Source organism: Citrus sinensis, chromosome 5 (genome assembly GCF_022201045.2).
Source record: "Citrus sinensis cultivar Valencia sweet orange chromosome 5, DVS_A1.0, whole genome shotgun sequence".
Lineage (NCBI taxonomy): Eukaryota > Viridiplantae > Streptophyta > Magnoliopsida > Sapindales > Rutaceae > Citrus > Citrus sinensis.
In genome coordinates this window covers 31,522,908-31,542,595 of record NC_068560.1, presented here as the reverse complement: position 1 = coordinate 31,542,595, position 19,688 = coordinate 31,522,908, and the positions used below count along the sequence as shown (strand labels likewise).

The following is a 19,688-nucleotide window of genomic DNA, read 5'->3' as shown; positions in this document are numbered from 1 at the left end:
GGCGACTTGAACATCCAGAAACATTACCACATAACACGTCATCTCATCCAATTTCCAAACTAAATATTTTTTGCGCCGGTAGATTGAAAAGAGTAGCGAACCCAGAGTTAGCTGGTTCTCCCCAAAACGTCGACTGAGAAAAGTTAAAAATTATCTGAGAGCATTGCATTTGGGCATCCTACAAAGGGTTTATAGCAACAGCACCGACACCACTAAAAAATAAATAGACCAATTTGTAATTTTGTAATGCACATTGGTAGTATCCGACTTGGATTCCAAAAACTCGGCATGTCCTGCCCACTCGGCATGTGTCATGCGAAAATTCCGCATACTGAAAAATCATTACTTCGTACAAAATCCACAATTGAATACCGATTCATCGTGTATCAAGAGAATGAATGTCTCGACTTTGGTATTAATTTCTCACTGTAATTTTCCTCACAGAAACATTTAAGTGATATAGATTTATTGCTACTGTAAAGCTGATAGTGCCGACAAGACATTCCTTGAAATACGGTCATGTATTGGCTCCTGCCAGATCAAACCAAATTTGTCACTTGATGTCACCAAAAAGAAAAAAAAAAGCATTATAACGAGATAGGAAACAGAGCACTGTTAATCTATCACGCAGCTGGCAAAGAGTGTACCTGAATTTAATCTTACCTTAGTCGATGGCACATCAAATCTTGATTTTGTTATTGCCTCATACAAAAAAATGTATCTGTCATTGGAAGCTAACATTAGAGCCAACTAAATAATTGATGCTTGCACTGTCAAAATGACAAACAATGCCCGAAGCCTTATTTAGAGAAAATCTAATAGCAATTCCATCGCTCAGCATCAAAAATCTTGTCCTTAAATGTAGCTTCTCTATGATATAGCAAGTCTCAGAAACAGAAAAAGGAAGCTACATGAGAACAACAACGAGCATCTCAATATAAAATATAAATCTAATACCAAAAACTTCTAGGACAAAATGTCGAAATCAATTAGTAATTTTCAAACAACTATGAGGACGAACATGAAGCTTATCCAGCTAGAGAGACCATGCAATTGGATGTGGTGCCTTTAAGTTCACATGTGATTCATACAAATTATTTTAGAACCATGAGAAACAACATAAAGGTCACGGATATTCAGTAGTTACCATTGCAAAATTGTTAACATTAGCTTAGAATGCATCAAAAAAGGCATTCTTTGCTGGTTTAATTCCTGTTAATTCTAATAATGAAACACCATTGCTTGGCAGGAAACACTTACCGCCATGCTAACTCACAAATAAGTTCTTCAGGAGCATCAGGGAGGACCTAAAATTGCATCATCTATGAGATTTATCTATAGCCTATAAACACAACTCTAAAGCAAATGTAGCTGGAAGATTTCATGTGAATTTACCTCATCTTCATATGGATTGCAGTGATCTTTGAACCACAACCTCAAAAACTCCTAAAAATGTCAAAATTTTCGAGGTTAGGAAACTGTTTACATCCGGCATAGCGTCAGTTGCTCGAAACTATTAAAAACCAAAAAACACTTAAACATGAAACATTTATGCAACTGGTAAAAGATAACAGTACAGAAACACAGAATTGCAGACATAACCTTGTCTACATCAGCAGGATCATACACCTAAGTAAATGAGAACAACAAGCAAGCATCGAATGAGCAACTGACCTTGTCTACATTTTCAGGTTCAAGACCACTCTGAAAGCGCTCTTCATAAGAATGGGCAATCCAATACCTGCTTGAGTCAGGTGTATGCACCTAGAATTGCAATAATTTATCATTATATATCAGTGCGCCACGTGAGCAATGTGTGTCTGTGCAGTGAAGAGAGAGAGAGAGAGTAATGAATGTTTTCCTGACAATGATTACTAACCTCATCAATTAAAAGAATTGAATCATCAGAGCTCTTTCCAAATTCATATTTTGTGTCTACTAATATTAGGCCATGCTCTGAAGCTACACGCTGCAATTTCAAAGACAATAATGTCAGTTACAGACAGTATGAAAAGGCTTATTGAGCAATCCTACAATTTTTAAGCGAGAAAGTTCAAAAGAAACATCAGCATAGATAGGACCCAAGATCCAATTATTAACTTTCAGAACTTTTCATAGTTGGATCTAAAGCCAATGTATTCTTTCTTGCTTCATTGATACTCTCTCCAAATGCATTATTAAGAATGGACTCTATTTTAAGAAACTTCTACGTAAACTAATGTGGTAAAAGATGTTTCTGCACCATCAAACTTCAACAAACTCATGATGACAAGAAGTTTAAGCAGCAATTTTATCACCTGTCCATATTCAAACAGTCTTAATGCTTTCCTACTTGCTTCATCAAATTCAGATTCAGTCATTAGTCCAAGTTTAACTATCTGCAAGGAAAACACATCATATGAACCAGCTTGTTGAGTAGATGAAAGAAGACCAAACAAGTCCAACCATTTTGCTAGAAAAGGAGTTCTGATACAGCTATTTTCACAATTGTTATAAGTCTGTCAGAAACATAAGATCAAACCTCATCTGGAGTTACAGGAACATCATGATCTTCGGCCTTTGTAGTTGGAGTGAGTATGTTTGCAGGAAGTTTTTGATTTTTCACCAAGCCTATAACACATAAATGGGGCATCAAATAGTAAAAATTTTCACAGGAACAAATGGTCAATGATCAAATGGAAAACACACCATCTGGAAGAGCATTGCCACAATAATTTCGGATGCCTTTATTGTAAACCGTCCACAGAGAGGTATCAGTACTTCCAGTCACAAAACCTCTGACTTTTAAAACACCAACGTAATTAAGATCAATTTCAGAATTTCAGAATTAGTAAATTGACACCAGGTGGCTGCAAAAACTTCATAAATTAACAGAATGAAAATTATATACATGACGATTCACACTAGAAAATGAAGATTTCACCATCACTTGTCTGCTTAAAAACACTATAATCCTCCCATTAGAAACTGAAAACCCAGTCAACGAACATGGAAGAACAATTCTAACCACAAGTTTTGAGCTGTTAACATTTGCACAGCAAGTTGATGTCTAGAAAATCATTAGCTTTGACAGTTGGCCAACCAAATTTTTATCTCACAGGCCATCAATAAAATATCTTCCCAAGTTCATTTAATTAAAAATAATAAGACGGAAAAGAAGAAACAGACATGCATTGAGTTTTCAATAACCCCAAATAAATGCAATGGAGGCTATATCACTCAAAGAGAATTCACCTAAGCATCCCTGCATTATTATATAACAAGTCAAAACACTCAATACATGATTCTTTTTTAGCGCACTGAATACAGCCTCTAACTACACACACACACACACACACACACACACACACACGCAGATAAGATTGCATTCACTAAGATACTCGTGAACTTTGAATACAGCTGCCACATGACATGCCTCATCAGTTTCAGCACAAATGGTCCACGGTGTTTACAAGACAATAGAATTCCAGGAACATCATACTGTGTTCATCCAGCACTGAACAATATTTATATAATTTGACAACAGAAACCACAGGTGAGAAACTGTCGGTGCTCAAGTGAAAATGAGAAGCAATGCCACTCACCTACAAATTCAACAGGGATAACAGAACACTTCTTCGCAATTGTAACATTTTTATCTGGAGATGAAATGACTGCATTTGGAGTTATGTGCCTAGTTTGATCAAACCACCACAAACTCGTTTCATTAAGAACCTAAAATTCAGAAAACCATACATTTTCAGTCATGATCTTAATTCACGTCACCTTCAAATATCCAAAATTTCACAGAGGAACAACAGTTTCAACCAGCTTCTTTCTTTGACATAGTAATCAGATAAGCCCATTTAGTTAAAAACGACAAACAAGAAACAGCTACACTAACCTGGCCTTTGAAGGGAATAGAAGCAAGAATTCTATCGAACGCACTTTGGCGGTCCGTTGTCACCAGAACAAGATAATCCCCGCCATCATAAATATCTCTCACCTACAAAGTACAATTTTAATTTCATCCCATTTACCATCCTCCAAAAAGAAAAAAAAAAATCTATTTTATCCATATGAACAAAGAAACAACTTTAGAGATGAGTAATCGCAAAGTACCTTGCCCCTGGTTTTGGATTTGAGACCGGGAACAGTCAAGTGAAGATTTGTCTCGGAGAGACGGTTCGAAAGCGAGCCTTTGATGTCACCAAGAAGCTCTGCTTTGCGATTGCTGCTAATCACAGCATCAAGAGACAAGTGTTGTTGGTGGTGGTGGTGGTGGTTTTGGTTCTGGTTCTGGTTCTGGCTCTTGTTGGACATGACAGATAGAGAGATTCTTGGATAATTGTTTGAATTAGAAGAATTGGGTTTTGTTCCAAATGAAGAGAAAGAAGATGAGAATGAGAGTTTTGGAGCTGAGATTTTGTTGCTGTGAAGTGGGGTTTTTGGAGGGTTTAAGGTTGTACGCATACACTCAGCCATTGTTGCTTTGAAATTTTGTCTCTACAGTGAGTCTAAGTGGCTGAATAAATGGACATAGCGTCAGGTTTCCGAGGCTTCGTGCGTTGTTGCTCTTCGGCTTCTAAAGGCGCTGTTTGGCTGCGTTGTATCGAAGCTTAACTCCATTTTTCTTCTTTTTTTTGGTTTTATTTTCCATGGCGGGTTGTTTTTTCCCATTTTGAGACAAATTTCTTTTAATTCTGTCCATAATTTGTATTTCATCTGTTAAGCAATATCTCAAATTAATGTTTAAATTTATTAAATTATTTAAAACTGTTAAATTGAAAATTATAATAAAAATATGAGACTATAATAATGAGAGAAACTTGAAAATTTGTCAAGTAGACTATTAGTGGTCCAAAAGTCAAATGATATATCAATTGAATTAAAAGATAAGAATGTTATTTTTAAGAGTTCTGCAATTTAGATTAAGGGAAGACAAAAGGAAGATAAAAACGGTAGCACATGCTGCCGTTTCCTGTCCTCTCTCTCTTTAGTTTCATGCATGCGTGAATTCAGTCATGGGTCCGTAATTAATTTTTAAAAAAATAAATTTAACATATGCATTTAACAATTAGTTTTTTTTTGTTTTTTTTTCTGCATTTAACAATCAGTTTCTTATCCTCTATCTCTCTCTCTCCATCTCTTGTATCTCTTCTAGTTGTGCATTTAACGTGAGCCAATATCTGCATTTAACAATCAGTTTCATGTCTTCTCTCTCTCTCTCTCTGCATCTCGCATCTCTTTTAGCTGTTTATCACACAGCCAATATATGCATTTCCAACCTTGCATTTGCTCGATTTCAACAACAACAAAAAAAACGGCCATGAGGAAAAATGCAAAAATTCGGTGCATTTCAAAGCCAAAATTTTGGTGCATTTCAAAGTCAAAAATTATCACAAATACAATATTTCCCAAATCAACTTATCACACAAAAATTATCACAAATCACATAATTAATTTTTTTTTTACAGAATTATCATTATTCCTATCACAAAATATATTTTTTAATTATTTGACAACATTTGATATAAAATATTGATTATGTACGAATGAGAGATAGAGAGAGTTAAACGGGACTTTAACGATGACTCAAACGAAGGGGACGTTTGTTCGTTTTCGGTTGTTCTGCTAGTGGCAGCTTCGTTGTAGATCAATCATCAGCAAGCATTGGGGACGAGTTCTGTTACTGCCTGCAGTGTTGGATGGTGATGGGGATGAGTGGAGAAAGGAACGCGTGAAGAATGGAGGGGACAGAGTAAGGAACGTGTGAAGAACGGAGGGGCCGAAGTTCTGAGAACGAGAACAAGTGGAGGGGATTAGACAAATCTAGAGAACAAGTGGTTTGGGAGGGAGGAGAATAAGTGGATGACGTTTCAAATAAGGAAAATGATAAACGAAGATATTTGAGATGTTTTTTTTTTCTATTTTTTATTCTTTATTTTATAATTTATTGTCGGTCCCACAAATAAAAAAATTGGACTAAAGAAACGTGTTAAACGGCAGCCCACGCTGCCGTTTCTGTCGTCCTTTAGTATTGTTTTCATTCGTTTATCATTTTCTTATTTTTAATATTAAAAAATAACTATAATTTTAAAATTAAATCTATTAAATTGAATGTGGAAAAAAATTTCTTTGATTTAAATTTTCTCTTGTCCCAAAGGTTTTAGATATTACATTAAAGGCGAATACTGTAATATAAAAACATTCACAATTTTTAACGCAAAATTAATTTTATGGAAATTATGATTTTAATTAGCCATTGTTATATTTGCTTTTATAAATTGAGATGATAGGGAGAAAAAAAAAACAGAAAATATGTGTGTGAATTACCATTTTTTTTTTTTGAAAGAAGAATATATCGATGTTGGACTAATAATTATTTATGTAACCTTATAAAGTGTGGGTCCAAAAACTAAAAGTGTGTGCCAAACAAAAAACCTCGAGGAATTTTGCATGTACCAAAAGATGTACCATGTACTAAACGTGCCCAACAGAATTAAGAAGTTAAAATGTCAAATGTTTATGTTCAATAAGATATCATATTTATGGTAAAAGTAAAAGAAATTTCACTTAAAAAATCACATTAATCAGATATGAAAATGTTGAGGGACGTATCTAACATCGGACCAGCTGGGGCATGCATGGGCCATAGTTAATTTCAAAGTGCTCCAGTTAAATTATAAAATTATGAAAGTGCCATATTATTAATTTTTTTTTCCAAAAAAAACTAATATTTCATTAATTCACCACAAGCGAAAATTAGTACATCGTCACATCTAGTACATATATAGAGTTATACAAACAATCTCAACAGATATATATTACAAGTACACAATTGGTTGAACCGTTGTATTTCTATATTGAAGAACTAGAGGAAAAAAACTGGTGCATTAAAGATACTTGAGTGACTTATATCTTCCAGCAAAGAATAAGCACCCAACCGAGAGTTATTCACCAGATAAAACTCTTTCATAATACCTTCCATCTTTAAACTCGATTATTCCAATTTATACTAGAATAGATTTTATGTCTTGACCCATTTGTTATAACAATAATTCCTCTAGCTCTGAAGACATGAATCTACAAAACTAGAAGACAAATATACCGTAACATACAGAAATGGTAAATAAAACCATACACACACCAAATCACAATCTAGGTGTGAAGTATATACATACTACACTAGATCAAAATTTGGATATGAAAGATAAACTGGTAAAAGCTCAGTTAGTTCATGTATTTTAAGATTAGTATTCATTTAGTCCTTGTATTTTTAAAAATACCTCGAAACATACCTGCCGTTAAAGTATTGATACCCATACCGTTACTTTTTTTTTTTTGGCTTATGTTTACAATATTACCCTTTTATAATAATTTTTTTATTTTGACATTAATAAAAAGAAAATAATTAACTTACCAATTTAACCCTAGAAAATAAAAAATATATATTAATGTTTTTGCAAACACCATTTGCACACTTGGTAGTTTGCATATAGTTTTTGACAATTAAAAATTAATATAATTTTTTTATATTTTTAGAGTTAAATTGGTAATTTAATTATTTTCTTTTTATTAATGTCCAAATAAAAAAATTATTATAAAAGGATAATATTGTAAAAATAAGCCAAAATAAATAAAAAGTAACAGTATGGATATCAATACTTTAACGGTAGAGATGTTTCGAGGTATTGTTAAAAATATAGGGACTAAATAGATACTAATGTTAAAATACAGAGACTAAATAGACATTTATCCAAAGATAAACACACGTCAGATCAAGATTTGAGTGTATCGATATTTTGGTGTGAATACCTACCCTTACACATAGTGAAGGAATAAAAATCGAAAATAAATAACATACAGGATTTGCGCTGAATGAAGAGCCAACCACGACTCTTTTCTGGTGAAACAGAGGAGCAGTTGAAGATGGAGCAAAGAGAAGACTAAAGAAGAGGAGATTATTGAAAGTGCCAGAGTTAATTCTAAAAGATTTTATGTTGGCCCTATTTTAAAAGTCCAATCCTAAATAATTTGATTAATTATTAAAACATTATAAAACTTAAACAAAGACAAAAGACGAAAGATTACTGAGATAAAATTAAAAAAAGATTTACTTACTCTTATGATCTTTGTCGTCTCTTCCTGATGCTTTGAACCAGAAGTACACTAGTTTATTTGTTTGTCACGGAGTTGGTGTTTGGATTTCATTCTACTTCCTGAAGCCGAAAGTAATTTTGTGCAATCCAATAGATCTTTCATCTAGTTTCAAAATTCCTAATTTTATCATGTATTTAAGTTTGTTATTTGTGTTGCATTATATGAATATTTTTATTATTATTAACAAATTTTAATCAAGTGATGAATTATTTATGTATAGTGGGAAAGATGTTTTTAATTATGTTAATAATGAAACTATTACACTATTTTCAACATATGAAATAATGTCGAGAGTCTTTGATGAGGATGATTTGTAATAATAAATTTATTATCAATGTATATTATAATTGTAATGTTTTATACTACCATTTAAAATTTTTAAATGGTATTAAAATTTAAATGGGGTGCTAATTAAATGTCCCCAATCGCACTCCATTAATACTGAGTTTACATTTTGGATTGGAGTGAGAATCTTGAGGAGTGAGAATCCTAGGATTAGGAGTGTGTAGTGGGAGTGAGAGTAGGTTGTTTACTTAAACTGGAATAAGAGTATGGAATTGGGAGTAAATGATTTTAAATTACATTTTTATCCTTATTTAAAGAATTATAGTTTTTAATTACAAAATTAATAAAAAAATAGATTTGAAAAATAAAATATTCATTTTATTATATTTCTAAATTAATAATAATTATTAATATTCTTAATTATGTAAATAAATTTTTTATTAATTTTAATTTTAATTATGTAAATAAAAAATTATTATTAAGAGCAACACAAATGAAACATTATTATTAATATTATAATATAAAATTAATATTTTCTTAGAATAAAATATTGATTATTATTAATTACTAATATTAAATAAATATAATACTATTATTTTTAAATAAATATAATAATATTATATTTTTAAATAAAAAGAGTATATAGTAATATTATTAATTCTCTATGAGTATAATAATATTATTTTTAAGTAATTTTAACTTAGAATCAATATAAATTATTATTTTTAATAAGTATAATTTATAAAATAATATTATTTTATTTTATTTGATTAAATATAAGGATAAAAATAAAAGAGGGGGGAGTGAATTCTCACTCTCACCTCCCCTAATCTCACTCCCATCTTAAAATTAATAAATAAACATTAAAATAGGATAAATTCAAACTCCTCACTTTCACCTCGGCAGATAAACACTACTTAAAGAACGTAATTGTGCGCACGACAAGTTCTCATTTTGAGACTGCGGGATCCACAACACATCACCCCAATAAAAACTTACCGCACACGCAGTCACTTACCTTAATCATGTTTAATGTTAAATGTGTCCCAATTGAACGCAAATGCTGGCTACGTCCTGCAAATTTTCATCAAAATTGTAGAATTGGAAGAGAACGAAAGTCCGTGCAAGCAGTGAATCAGCCATAACAGAACCGTATATCAATCAAAATCTACTCTCTACTTAAAACGATGCAGATCTCCAATCCCACGTGCACATTTTTGACGCGTGTATTGATGTATGACTCAAAGCATACCATCAAATCAATCACATCACGACTTAAATTGGTCCCATGTCAGTGTCGTATCTTGGCACCAATCTCAAGACGGCGAAACTCAAGCCTTCTCGTGATATCACAGGAACTCAACGTATTACAGTCCTAGACCTTATTAAATTTTATAATGCGGTTTCACACACGGGATAATCTCCCTAGTTAAAGGTTCCGGGTTTCACCCGTATTCGGAAACCGAGTGTTTATGAACTGAACACGTCGGTTAGGTGAAAAGGGCAAAAGGTAACAACAATGAAAAAAAAAAATTAAAAAGCACTAAAACCTCAAACCTCTTTTCCTCTGCACTTATAAAATAAATATAGATATTCCTTTGATACGTTAAAAGTATAATTTAATCCCCAAATCGTATGATCGGAGATTGCTAGGGTTTCTAGTTCGATTCGATCCTATGCATTTGGGTTCTGGATTCGTCAATATTCCGTTCTGGTTTTTCTCAACTGCTAGTATTCGTCCGCGTTTAATGTTGGTTCGGGTTTTTGTTTGGTGAAGTTTGCTAATTCACGACGAAAATGGATTCAGTTTCAAGGTGATTTTTTAGTCTAATTTTGTCGTTTTTTAATTTTTTGATCTTTAAACAGTAACAAATCTATAAAGTTTTTGTGTTAATGTATATAAAGCATATATATATATATATAATTTTTTTTTCCTGGAAAGGTATCTAAAGAATGGATTAGTTTAGTTAAGATTGTATTATGTTTTGGTAGTTCGGTCAGGGTGAAATTTTCTTACTTTTAACTTTCAAATAGAACGGTTTTGTTTTATTTAATATTTATTATGGGATGACCGATCAGCGAGCATATTAAGATATTGTGGGTTTTGAATTGACCGATCGCTTAATTTTTGTTACAGATAGCAGTCTCGGATGTGAATTTTGCAGCAAATGGGATTATTTTTTGTCCAATTTACTTGAATGTAGTCCAATCATTGTTTCGGATTAAAGTTTTGATGTACTGTAGGCATTATTTTAGATAAAGTTGTTATCTTTGATTTGATGTGATGAGGAAGAAGAGGAAAGGAAGTGAAACTGATGCGACTGAGGATGAATTGAAACAAGGCCATGATTCGCGGACATCAATTATTAGGTCTCATTATTCATTAGAGGATTACAGTAGGCTAAAAAAGAGGTGCAAAGAAGATGCGGGCACCCAACCTATTGGTTCATTTAAGAGTAGGCTTGCAGGTATTGCGACTGCCCCACCTTGTGGCGCCTCATCGTCTTTGGTGCCAGCCGGGCGAGGACTCAAGAGGAAGATAGGGTGCATAGACGTGCATACTCAAATGGGTAGGAAGAATAAGATAGAGGATGACCATACTAAAGTAGAGGTAATTGGGCATGGGAAGTTTGGGTCTGTTTGGTTGTGTAGGTCTAAGGCTAGTGGGGCAGAGTTTGCATGTAAGACTTTGCGTAAGGGAGAGGAGACCGTTCACAGGGAGGTGGAGATAATGCAGCACTTATCTGGTCATACTGGGGTTGTGACATTGCACTCAGTGTATGAGGAAGCAGATTGTTTTCATCTTGTGATGGAGTTGTGCTCTGGGGGGCGGTTGATTGATCAAATGGTGGAGGTGGGTCAGTACTCAGAACAACGTGCTGCCAATATATTCAAGGATGTGATGTGGGTTATAAAGTATTGTCATGACATGGGGGTTGTGCACAGAGATATAAAGCCTGAGAATATTCTTCTAACTACCTCAGGGAAAATAAAGCTTGCAGATTTTGGCTTGGCCATGAGAATTTCAAATGGTAAATGATTCAATACCTGCTTACCAGAATTCACTTTTCTGTTGTAGTTACTATCATTACATGTTCGCTTCATTCTATGGTATATTCTTTTAAAGTTTGAGGAATTGGAGTTAAAGTTCATGTGGTCCAAACAAATATTCAGGAAAGGAAGACATCCAGATTAGCAATACAGTGATAAAGAATGCTTGTATATATTTAAGTGGAGATGATACGGTTGTCCATATGCAAGATTATGTTGACAAACCTGCTTCAAAAGATATTTTTTTGTCTCTATTAAGGAGTATTAGAGGCTTCAGTACGTGAAATTTTGTTATATGAATTATGATATCAATTTCTTTGTTTAGTTGGGACTAGGCAGGTATTACCTTACATAACAAATACTTCAGCCTGTATGTGCATCCGGCTTTGATAATGTTGATATGACAAGGAAAAGATGAATACTTTCGAACTTATAAAAATGTGCATGTTTTGATCTTTTATGAATGAGTTCCAAATTCTACCTCACACTTACGAATATGAATATTTTTACAATAAAGTTTGGAACTTTTAATGCTTTCATGGATTGCTTAAATCTGCCTGGGTATATAACAAACAATGTCCTAACCACAGATTTTTTATGATATGTCTGAAATATAAAAGTTCAGAGTGCTTTTCTTCATGTTGCTTAACTGTTGATTAGAACTTGGCAGAACATATGAATAAACATGTGAATTAATGGCTTATTGTGTTGGAATTTTTAGTTGAAAGTCATTTTCTCTCTCCCTAGGTCAGTAGCCTATAAGCTGAAAATTTTGGCCCATGGTTATGAATTGACACATTTACTATTTCTGCAGGTCAGACTTTGTCTGGTTTGGCTGGAAGTCCTGCTTATGTTGCTCCTGAAGTTCTGTCTGGAAATTACTCTGAGAAGGTTGATATATGGAGTGCTGGTGTTCTCCTACATGCTCTCTTGGTTGCTGCTCTACCTTTTAAAGGAGATTCCTTAGAAGCAGTTTTTGACGCTATCAAGAATGTAAAGCTAGATTTCCACTCAGGGGTATGGGAGACAGTATCAAAACCTGCAAGGGACCTGATGGCGAGAATGCTGACACGGGATGTATCAGCTAGGATAACAGCTGATGAAGTGCTAAGTAAGCCCCTGATGCTGTTTAATTTCCAGAACAGTTAAAAATTTTTTGACTCTCTCTACTGGCAATACTTGAACTGATTTATCTTCTATACTTCAGTGATCCAATTAATGTCTGCTGATCTCAAGTGCTCTCCCTGCCAACAAATATATTGAAGGCATTTGCTTTTCTTCATTTTATTGTCATATGCTCTGTTTGTCTTATCATTCCAGATATTTATTGAATTTTCTGTCCTCGCAAGTTTATGCCAACTTATTATTGCAACTTCTCTCATTTACCACTTACTTTGTTTCATCATTATATTCATAAACAATTCCTAATTCTGAGTGATAGCTGAATTCTGGATTAGTAAGTTTGTCGCTTATTCACTTGATTGACAACAATACTCTTTTCAGGGCATCCGTGGATATTGTTCTACACAGAACGCACGTTAAGAACATTAACCATCAAGTCAAAGTTGAAGAACCAAGTTGGAGCATCTCACCATCACCCAGCCATTCTTTCTGGAGTGGAGTCAGATGAAAATAAGATAGATCGTGGCTCTCGTAATGACGAATCGCATGCACTTTCATCATCCGAAAGTTTGAATAGTGAGTCAGAGGTGCAAGATGAAGGTGGTTTCGTGGATGCACTAGCAGTGGCCATCTCCAATGTGAGAATTTCGGAGCCAAAGAGGAGCAGACTTTGTGGTCCCTCTGGCCCAATAGAGCAGCAGTGTTCATCTAATTTGACGGCTAACGCTCTGTGTAGAGCATTTTGATCCTGCTGACAAACTGACACTGATAACATCTTCATCTCCACTGTTTTTTGAGCTGGGGTTTTGAGATTTTAACCTGCACTGGTACAATCTTCAGTGGCAGACGATGCTTACAGGTCAACATAACCACTCTGGTAACTACAGTGTCATCTCTTATCAATGGCAATAGATATGACTAATGTTTACATTTTTTTCGTTTCTGTATTTACTTTGCTTACCTAATAATCATTTTAGCCTGGTTAACAGAGATTCCTGTACAGAGTATGTAAATAGATTGTTTGTTAGTATATTACTGGATTTTTCTGGTTCTAGTTCTGTTCTTCTCCGAGGGATTGCTAAGTTTTTGAAGCATTGAGGTATCTGAATCCTAAGATCAGTGAGTAGTTATACTTCTCTTGTCTTCACAAGAAATGTATTCCTCTCGGGACTGAATCCTGATTAGATTTGCCATATTCAGATATTGCCATGCTTTAATTTCACAATATCGTTCCAGATGAAACACCGACGATGGTGGATCTAAACACGACTCATTGTTTGTGAGTCCAAATTGTGAGTCCAATAAATCTAAAGATAAGTCGACATGTCTTCCACGCAATCAATGCAGTTTCACAATAATATTGGCTTGTCAAAATGGTGAAGGGTGCTTCCACATTAACCCGTGGACGCCGGTATCATTCATTATGACTTAATCCCGACTCCCAAGTGCAAATGTCAAAAGCTGAGTCCATTCAATTAAAAATCCAACCGAATACATACATAAAAATCAAAACAAATCAACGTATAAACTAACCAGCACATTTTCTATTTGCGTTCGCATTGACTTTGCTATTTATTAAATATTCCGTTTTGTTTAATATCAAAGGTGTCTCAATCTCGAGGTCGGTTCGTTAAATCCTCTAAAACTAAAAAGGTTCTTGGTAGCTTTCATTTTCATCTCAAGAAGCCTATGGAGACTCAGAGCAGTCCCAAAGCATTAACCAAACTTAAGAGTTCATGTCGATCCACAGAACTCGTGATATGCTGCACCTCACTGTTAGTCATGATCCTCCTCCTTTTCCATTTACGAACTTCTTTCAATTCTTCATATTCATATTCTCGAACTTCTTCTGCTTCTCGGGCTTTTTTAATCAAATGGAAAGGATTAGCAATCGATTCCAGCAGCAGCAGTGCTCAAGATCACTCCAAAAACACTGAAGCTTTAATATCAAAGCTCAGAGACTCTGTCACTTTCCTCCCTATCAAGGATCTACGCTTTGTTGAAACAGCCATGTTAGGACATACTTGGTTTATAAGCTCCATGAATGACACCCACGAAGAAAACGAAGCTGAACATCTGTACTTCCCTTCAGAAGCATCAAAAGGGCGGCTTCTATGCATGAAGGGTCGCAACAAAGAAGATGGCACCAAGAATTCATATGCCTTTGCGTGGCCTGAAAGTCTTCCAGAATCAGCAACACTCTTAAAAGGCTTAACCTTTGTGTCAGACACTTACTATGACTACAAAAATTTGTGGCATGGATTGACTGCTATGGTTCCTTTTGTCAGCTGGTCTATTAAGAACAGGTGCCTAAGGCCAAATAGATGGCTACTGTTTCACTGGGGTGAGCTCAGGGATCAAATGGGATCGTGGCTATATCATCTCATGCAAGCCAACTTTGGAGAAGTTGAAATCGTAGGTTTTGAAGGAGGAGCAAACGGGCCTTACTGTTTCGAAAAGGCTGCAGTGATGCGGCATAATGAAGGGAGCATGGGCAAGGCAAGGAAGCTTCAGGTTTTTGACTTGTTGAGATGCAAAGCAAGAGGTTTCTGCGGTATAAACCCTGCGGGTAAAGGACAAGAATTCAACGAAAAAGGGCAGCCGATTATAAGGCTAACTTTGCTAATGAGAAGAGGTTCAAGATCGTTCAAGAATGCCACAGCCGTGACCGAGATATTTGCCGAGGAGTGTGCGATGGTGGACGGCTGCGTACTGAAGGTAGAACAGTCGGAAGATTTAAGCTTCTGCGACCAGGTTCGTGTGATTCTTTTAATCCACCAATTTCAGAGAATCTTCATACAACTGACATTCACTATTAAGCAATTTCTAACTCCTAGAAGCTATACTCGATCGGTTCATAACTTTCGGTGCCTTTCTTTAAGGTGAAAGTAATGACTGGAACAGATGTTGTTGCATCTCCACATGGAGCTCAATTGACAAACATGCTCTTCATGGATAGAAACAGCAGTGTAATGGAATTCTTCCCCAAAGGATGGTTGGAGCTCGCAGGTGTTGGCCAGTATGCACATCACTGGATGGCAGACCAATCTGGAATGAGACATCGCGGTGCCTGGTGGGACCCACTCGGCCAGAAAGAGTGTCCGACTCCTCATAACGATCTTGAGTGTTTCAAGTTCTATAAGAACGGTCAGGTTGGCCACAATGAAACCTACTTTGCAGAGTGGGCAAGATCCATCCTCAACCAAGTGAGAATCAGTAAATTAGAACAAGCCACAAGAAGTCGCTCAAATTTAGGAGCATGCGTATGCTAGTACGTCATTCAATTCACTCAATAACCATTTCACAAAGATAGTAAGTGCAAAAATTTACAAGCTTAAATGGAAATAAGATTTAGTTCTCTCTATTATAGAGATAATTCTTCGAAACCTAGCGAATACTTTTACCCACTGATATCCCATCATTCACACAGAAGCTAACTTGTAATGATACATGAAAGACCTAAAACAAACAATTTCAGAAAGTCATTACATCTGCAACATCATCAGGAAATGAAGTGCTAGCACTTCAGTCTAGAAACCTTGTGCAGAACCAGGGAGCTTTCACCTTCAGTCATCGAATTCTTAGCATGGTGCGCACCAGCCATTCTAACTTCATCGTCTGAACATTTTGGACCACATGTAGAGAATGAAGAAAAGAAATAGAGCAAAAAGAACCACATGCATTATATGGTTAGAACCATGTTTGACAATGCTCTTGTTTAATCTCCTCATGTTGTTCTTCACACCTGCTTGAGCTTTGATCAGAGTCATTTGCTGTAATGATATGATACTGAGCTTTTAGTAGGCAGTCATAATCTTTTGCAACTTTGTTAGCAGGAAAGACTAGGAAAGACTCATACTAACATGAAATAATGAGTAATCTTACTTTGTCAATTGGAACTGAAAATACAGCAGAAATAGAAGAAACAGGGATTCCCTTTCTCATTCAGTTTAAGTGTCTGAAAAATGTCTTAAATGGTGCCATCTTTGTTTTTCCTGATATTAGCTTAAGGCATCAATTTTCTGATCATTTTCTACCATACATACCACATGAAAATGTAAAACACAACCTAAAATGATGACATGATAATAATATTCTATATGGGAGAACATTAAGGGCAATTCAGGGACGGTGCTCAGAAAGTAAATCTGTTTTACTACCTCCAAAATTTCAGGATACAAACCAGCGGGAAATATTATCATTATTCGGAATAACTAAAATTGTAAACACTCATTTGGATCACATCAATTGTATATTTTTCATCTCTACATTTTTGCATTATGACTTCATTTTATAGGTTTAATTCATAACTTTCATTTAGTCATTTCTCTTTTCCATTGGATCACATTTAAGCTTGAAATTTAAAGTAGTTGAGCCACAGAAGCCACCATATCATAAGAACAAGATTCACCAAACCAGCAATCAAATTTTAAATGCTTCGTGAAGCAAGGATGTATCGAGGTTTAATAGCATACCAATTGATCTAAAAAATCCTTCTGAAATGATGCTTCTGAATGTATCTCTTGAGCAACCTGCACCATCATCCTCCAGTAAGGTATAAAACAAGAGAAACATAAAACGAAATAAAAATTTAAATCTACTACAGACTGGCAATTAAGTTGACAATATATGAAAAGTCCAATTACGCATACAAAATATATTCCCAACTGAATATACAACAAGCTCATTAGGCAACAGCTCTATTATGCACAATAAAATTTAGAGAGCAAGTCCTTCCACATCTGAGTTTTTTGGAAGTTTCAAGTAATCATGACCATGGCTGTCTCAGTACAAAACTACACAAATTTTATTGTTCTGTCTATATCATTCTCTTCCATTCCCAAAGCCTTCTTCAACCATATAAGCAAGTTAAACAGACATAATAACTGAAGACTGATAAAGAAAGAGAAGGTCTGTGGAAGAGCTTTTTCTTTACAGTTTCTTTGGTGATGGGAAGAATTGCTCTTAAGAAATGCGAATTGCAAAAAAAAAAAATGACAATTTTGTTTCCTGAGATCTATTTGCATTTGTAATAATCTTCAAATTTCATTTTGCTAATCCCAAGAAAGAGGAGTCTTCCAGATTCAACTCTTGCCTTGGTTGTCTCATGCATGAAATCGCATGGCTCTCACTCAGAAATTTCCAAATTTAATTGCAATAAATAAATCTATAACATCAAAAGATTCATTATAAACTTTAATAAGCTGAGAGCCCAAGACAGATGCTCGTACAGAGAATTTCAGCAGGCAAACCTTAGTGTTATTTGAAAATACGACATTCAATGTATATAGCTCAAATTAAGCTACCAATAAAGGAGTTGCTAACAACATTCAAAGCGCTTTATACTCCCAAATCGCACCCTAATCATCAATAAACCATGTTAAAACAAGAATTGATCAGCTATATTTTATGCAAAACCTAGACGATATTCCCAATAATCATCAATAAAAATCCAAATTCATGTGAAAAAAGATTGATAAATTTTCAAAAAGGTTACGTCATACAATTGTCCATAAGAATTTAGTTTGCGAATTTCAAAAAACTTACATTTCTCAACTGCTTAACTTGGCTACGGAGACCAGTGATCTCATCGTCCAGGTCAGCATTCACAGGATCGATCCGCAACTGTATTTCATCTGAACCGGCGACCGGTCTAGTGCTGAGGCCCTCTCTATATGCACCAACAACAATCAAACAAGTAAAACTTATATAATTCTTTTCTTTTTTCTTTTCGAAAAATTTGGTTCTAGCAATTGTTTGCATAATTTATCTTACCTTGATCTGTAAGGAGCGGCGCCCCCGTAAAATGGCCCGCCGGCACCGCCTCTGTGAGAACTGGAAGCCATTATGAAATTGACCAAGCCGAATAAGACTTTATCGATCGAAAATTTGACAAGGGAAATCAGCGAGCCAAAATATGATATGACCAAATTGCTTCCAGTTAGGAAATTTCTCAAGGTATGTGATATGACGTGTTCGAGTGAGGGATCACGGTTGGTTTTTTTAAATCGGATGGTGCTGAAAGGTTCTACGTTTTTGTTGTCAAGTCGTTTTGGGTTGAGCGCTCACTTTAGGCAGCTTGGTTTCTTATGCGGCATTTAGATATAGATATTGGTGCCGTTAGTTATTCTCCTTAAAAGATTGCGTTGACTTGTGTGTATGAATTTAATCCTTGTGTAGCTCTTGGGCCCTTGCTTGATATGATGCGTGGGTCAGGCCTGTTGGAGCCAAAGAGAGATCTGAAGTCCATTTGTTTTTCTTCCCGTTTTCGTGCTGGGCTCAGTTGGCTCTAACAGTCCATTACTGTTTAGTTTTTATGCAGTGTTGGGCTCTAGGCTTTTGTAAATAATTTTGATTTGATTTATTAAATGTATTCTTGACTATTGGCCGCCTCTTGAAAATCCTTTTAAAACACCTTTCCAATATTTACCATTTTAACCTTCACTGGAATTACATTTAAGGACTATATCTAACTAAAATGAAAAAAAAAAAAATTACCGGAAGTTATTTTTCCATTTACACCCAGATTAATAGTTTCATATTAATTTGTAAATCTCTTTCTCTATTTTTTTGAACGTCATCAAGATTTTCATCATTTGATTTAGCGACGCCAGGCGTGGTGCCAATAAAAAAGTGGAAATTTTACAAATTCTCTAATTAAATTTGGAACCTATGAAAAATAAACGTTATGGGCCTCTTTTAAAAAAAACAAAAGAACTTTGATAAACACATAGAAATAATATTTTGTTCAAAATCTTTAAATTCTTGTATTATTGGAAGTTGAGAAGTAGAGAAGAAAAAATATTTATTTTATACAGAATCTAAGAGGAAGTGGAACAAAAGTTCACGTCAGTATGGGGCTTCAGAAAATAAAAATGAAAATTGAAAGGTTGGGCGAATATTGTTATTAATGTAGTACGAGGTTAATAATGTCATTCAGAGGGGCGTTGAGAGCTCTTTGAATATTTGACTGGATTAAAAAAAGGAAAGGGGTTTTAAGAGTTTTTGGTAGTGTACCAATAGTCCAACCGCTTTTGCTAGAATAATAATTAATTAATTATTGTATTGATGCTTTGTATGAGTTTTCT

The 19,688-nt window shown here is 34.8% G+C and overlaps 4 protein-coding genes across 6 annotated transcripts; 2 read left to right on the top strand and 2 right to left on the bottom strand.

Moving 5' to 3' along the window:
- Nucleotides 1-379: 379 nt before the first annotated feature.
- On the bottom strand, nucleotides 380-4,673 carry LOC102609947 (phosphoribosylaminoimidazole-succinocarboxamide synthase, chloroplastic). Of its 3 annotated transcripts, XM_006472461.4 has the most exons (12): nucleotides 4,102-4,673; nucleotides 3,884-3,985; nucleotides 3,585-3,714; nucleotides 2,689-2,781; nucleotides 2,522-2,610; nucleotides 2,298-2,378; nucleotides 1,880-1,969; nucleotides 1,675-1,764; nucleotides 1,396-1,446; nucleotides 1,261-1,307; nucleotides 664-721; nucleotides 380-531 (listed from the first exon to the last, which is right to left on the bottom strand). In XM_006472461.4, the coding sequence occupies exons 1-12, from the start codon at nucleotides 4,462-4,464 to the stop codon at nucleotides 472-474; spliced, it is 1,254 nt and encodes a 417-aa protein (XP_006472524.2). In that variant the 5' UTR covers nucleotides 4,465-4,673; the 3' UTR covers nucleotides 380-471. The 3 variants fall into 3 exon arrangements, with proteins under 3 accessions (XP_006472524.2, XP_024952715.2, XP_024952716.2); XM_025096947.2 differs by lacking the exon at nucleotides 1,261-1,307; XM_025096948.2 differs by lacking the exon at nucleotides 380-531 and having other exon boundaries at nucleotides 1,261-1,322.
- A 5,247-nt stretch (nucleotides 4,674-9,920) lies between these two features.
- Nucleotides 9,921-13,654, top strand: LOC102609643 (serine/threonine-protein kinase PEPKR2). Its single transcript, XM_006472460.3, has 4 exons — nucleotides 9,921-10,241; nucleotides 10,565-11,459; nucleotides 12,293-12,589; nucleotides 12,982-13,654. Exons 2-4 carry the CDS (start codon nucleotides 10,712-10,714, stop codon nucleotides 13,344-13,346), a joined length of 1,410 nt encoding a protein of 469 aa, XP_006472523.2. The 5' UTR covers nucleotides 9,921-10,241; nucleotides 10,565-10,711; the 3' UTR covers nucleotides 13,347-13,654.
- A 151-nt stretch (nucleotides 13,655-13,805) lies between these two features.
- Nucleotides 13,806-15,872, top strand: LOC102616960 (uncharacterized). The gene is made up of 2 exons (XM_006472937.4): nucleotides 13,806-15,354; nucleotides 15,483-15,872. Exons 1-2 carry the CDS (start codon nucleotides 14,290-14,292, stop codon nucleotides 15,870-15,872), a joined length of 1,455 nt encoding a protein of 484 aa, XP_006473000.4. The 5' UTR covers nucleotides 13,806-14,289.
- A 4-nt stretch (nucleotides 15,873-15,876) lies between these two features.
- LOC102609375 (bet1-like protein At4g14600) lies at nucleotides 15,877-18,571 on the bottom strand. Its single transcript, XM_006472459.3, has 4 exons — nucleotides 18,376-18,571; nucleotides 18,148-18,271; nucleotides 17,076-17,132; nucleotides 15,877-16,373 (listed from the first exon to the last, which is right to left on the bottom strand). Exons 1-4 carry the CDS (start codon nucleotides 18,444-18,446, stop codon nucleotides 16,212-16,214), a joined length of 414 nt encoding a protein of 137 aa, XP_006472522.2. The 5' UTR covers nucleotides 18,447-18,571; the 3' UTR covers nucleotides 15,877-16,211.
- Between the last annotated feature and the right edge of the window lie 1,117 nt (nucleotides 18,572-19,688).

What these genes read in the sequence shown, in the direction of transcription:
- LOC102609947 (XM_006472461.4), bottom strand. Translation starts at nt 4,464, where the DNA reads ATGGCTGAGTGTATGCGTACAACCTTAAACCCTCCAAAAACCCCACTT. An exon ending in AATCCAAAACCAGGGGCAAG is followed by an intron (nt 3,986 to 4,101) that starts GTACTTTGCGAT and finishes TGTACTTTGTAG; the next exon opens with GTGAGAGATATTTATGATGG. An exon ending in CAATTCTTTTAATTGATGAG is followed by an intron (nt 1,765 to 1,879) that starts GTTAGTAATCAT and finishes TTGCAATTCTAG; the next exon opens with GTGCATACACCTGACTCAAG.
- LOC102609643 (XM_006472460.3), top strand. Translation starts at nt 10,712, where the DNA reads ATGAGGAAGAAGAGGAAAGGAAGTGAAACTGATGCGACTGAGGATGAA. An exon ending in GGCCATGAGAATTTCAAATG is followed by an intron (nt 11,460 to 12,292) that starts GTAAATGATTCA and finishes CTATTTCTGCAG; the next exon opens with GTCAGACTTTGTCTGGTTTG. An exon ending in AACAGCTGATGAAGTGCTAA is followed by an intron (nt 12,590 to 12,981) that starts GTAAGCCCCTGA and finishes TACTCTTTTCAG; the next exon opens with GGCATCCGTGGATATTGTTC.
- LOC102616960 (XM_006472937.4), top strand. Translation starts at nt 14,290, where the DNA reads ATGGAGACTCAGAGCAGTCCCAAAGCATTAACCAAACTTAAGAGTTCA. An exon ending in ATTTAAGCTTCTGCGACCAG is followed by an intron (nt 15,355 to 15,482) that starts GTTCGTGTGATT and finishes CCTTTCTTTAAG; the next exon opens with GTGAAAGTAATGACTGGAAC.
- LOC102609375 (XM_006472459.3), bottom strand. Translation starts at nt 18,446, where the DNA reads ATGGCTTCCAGTTCTCACAGAGGCGGTGCCGGCGGGCCATTTTACGGG. An exon ending in GCCGCTCCTTACAGATCAAG is followed by an intron (nt 18,272 to 18,375) that starts GTAAGATAAATT and finishes TGGTGCATATAG; the next exon opens with AGAGGGCCTCAGCACTAGAC. An exon ending in AGGATTTTTTAGATCAATTG is followed by an intron (nt 16,374 to 17,075) that starts GTATGCTATTAA and finishes ATATCATTACAG; the next exon opens with CAAATGACTCTGATCAAAGC.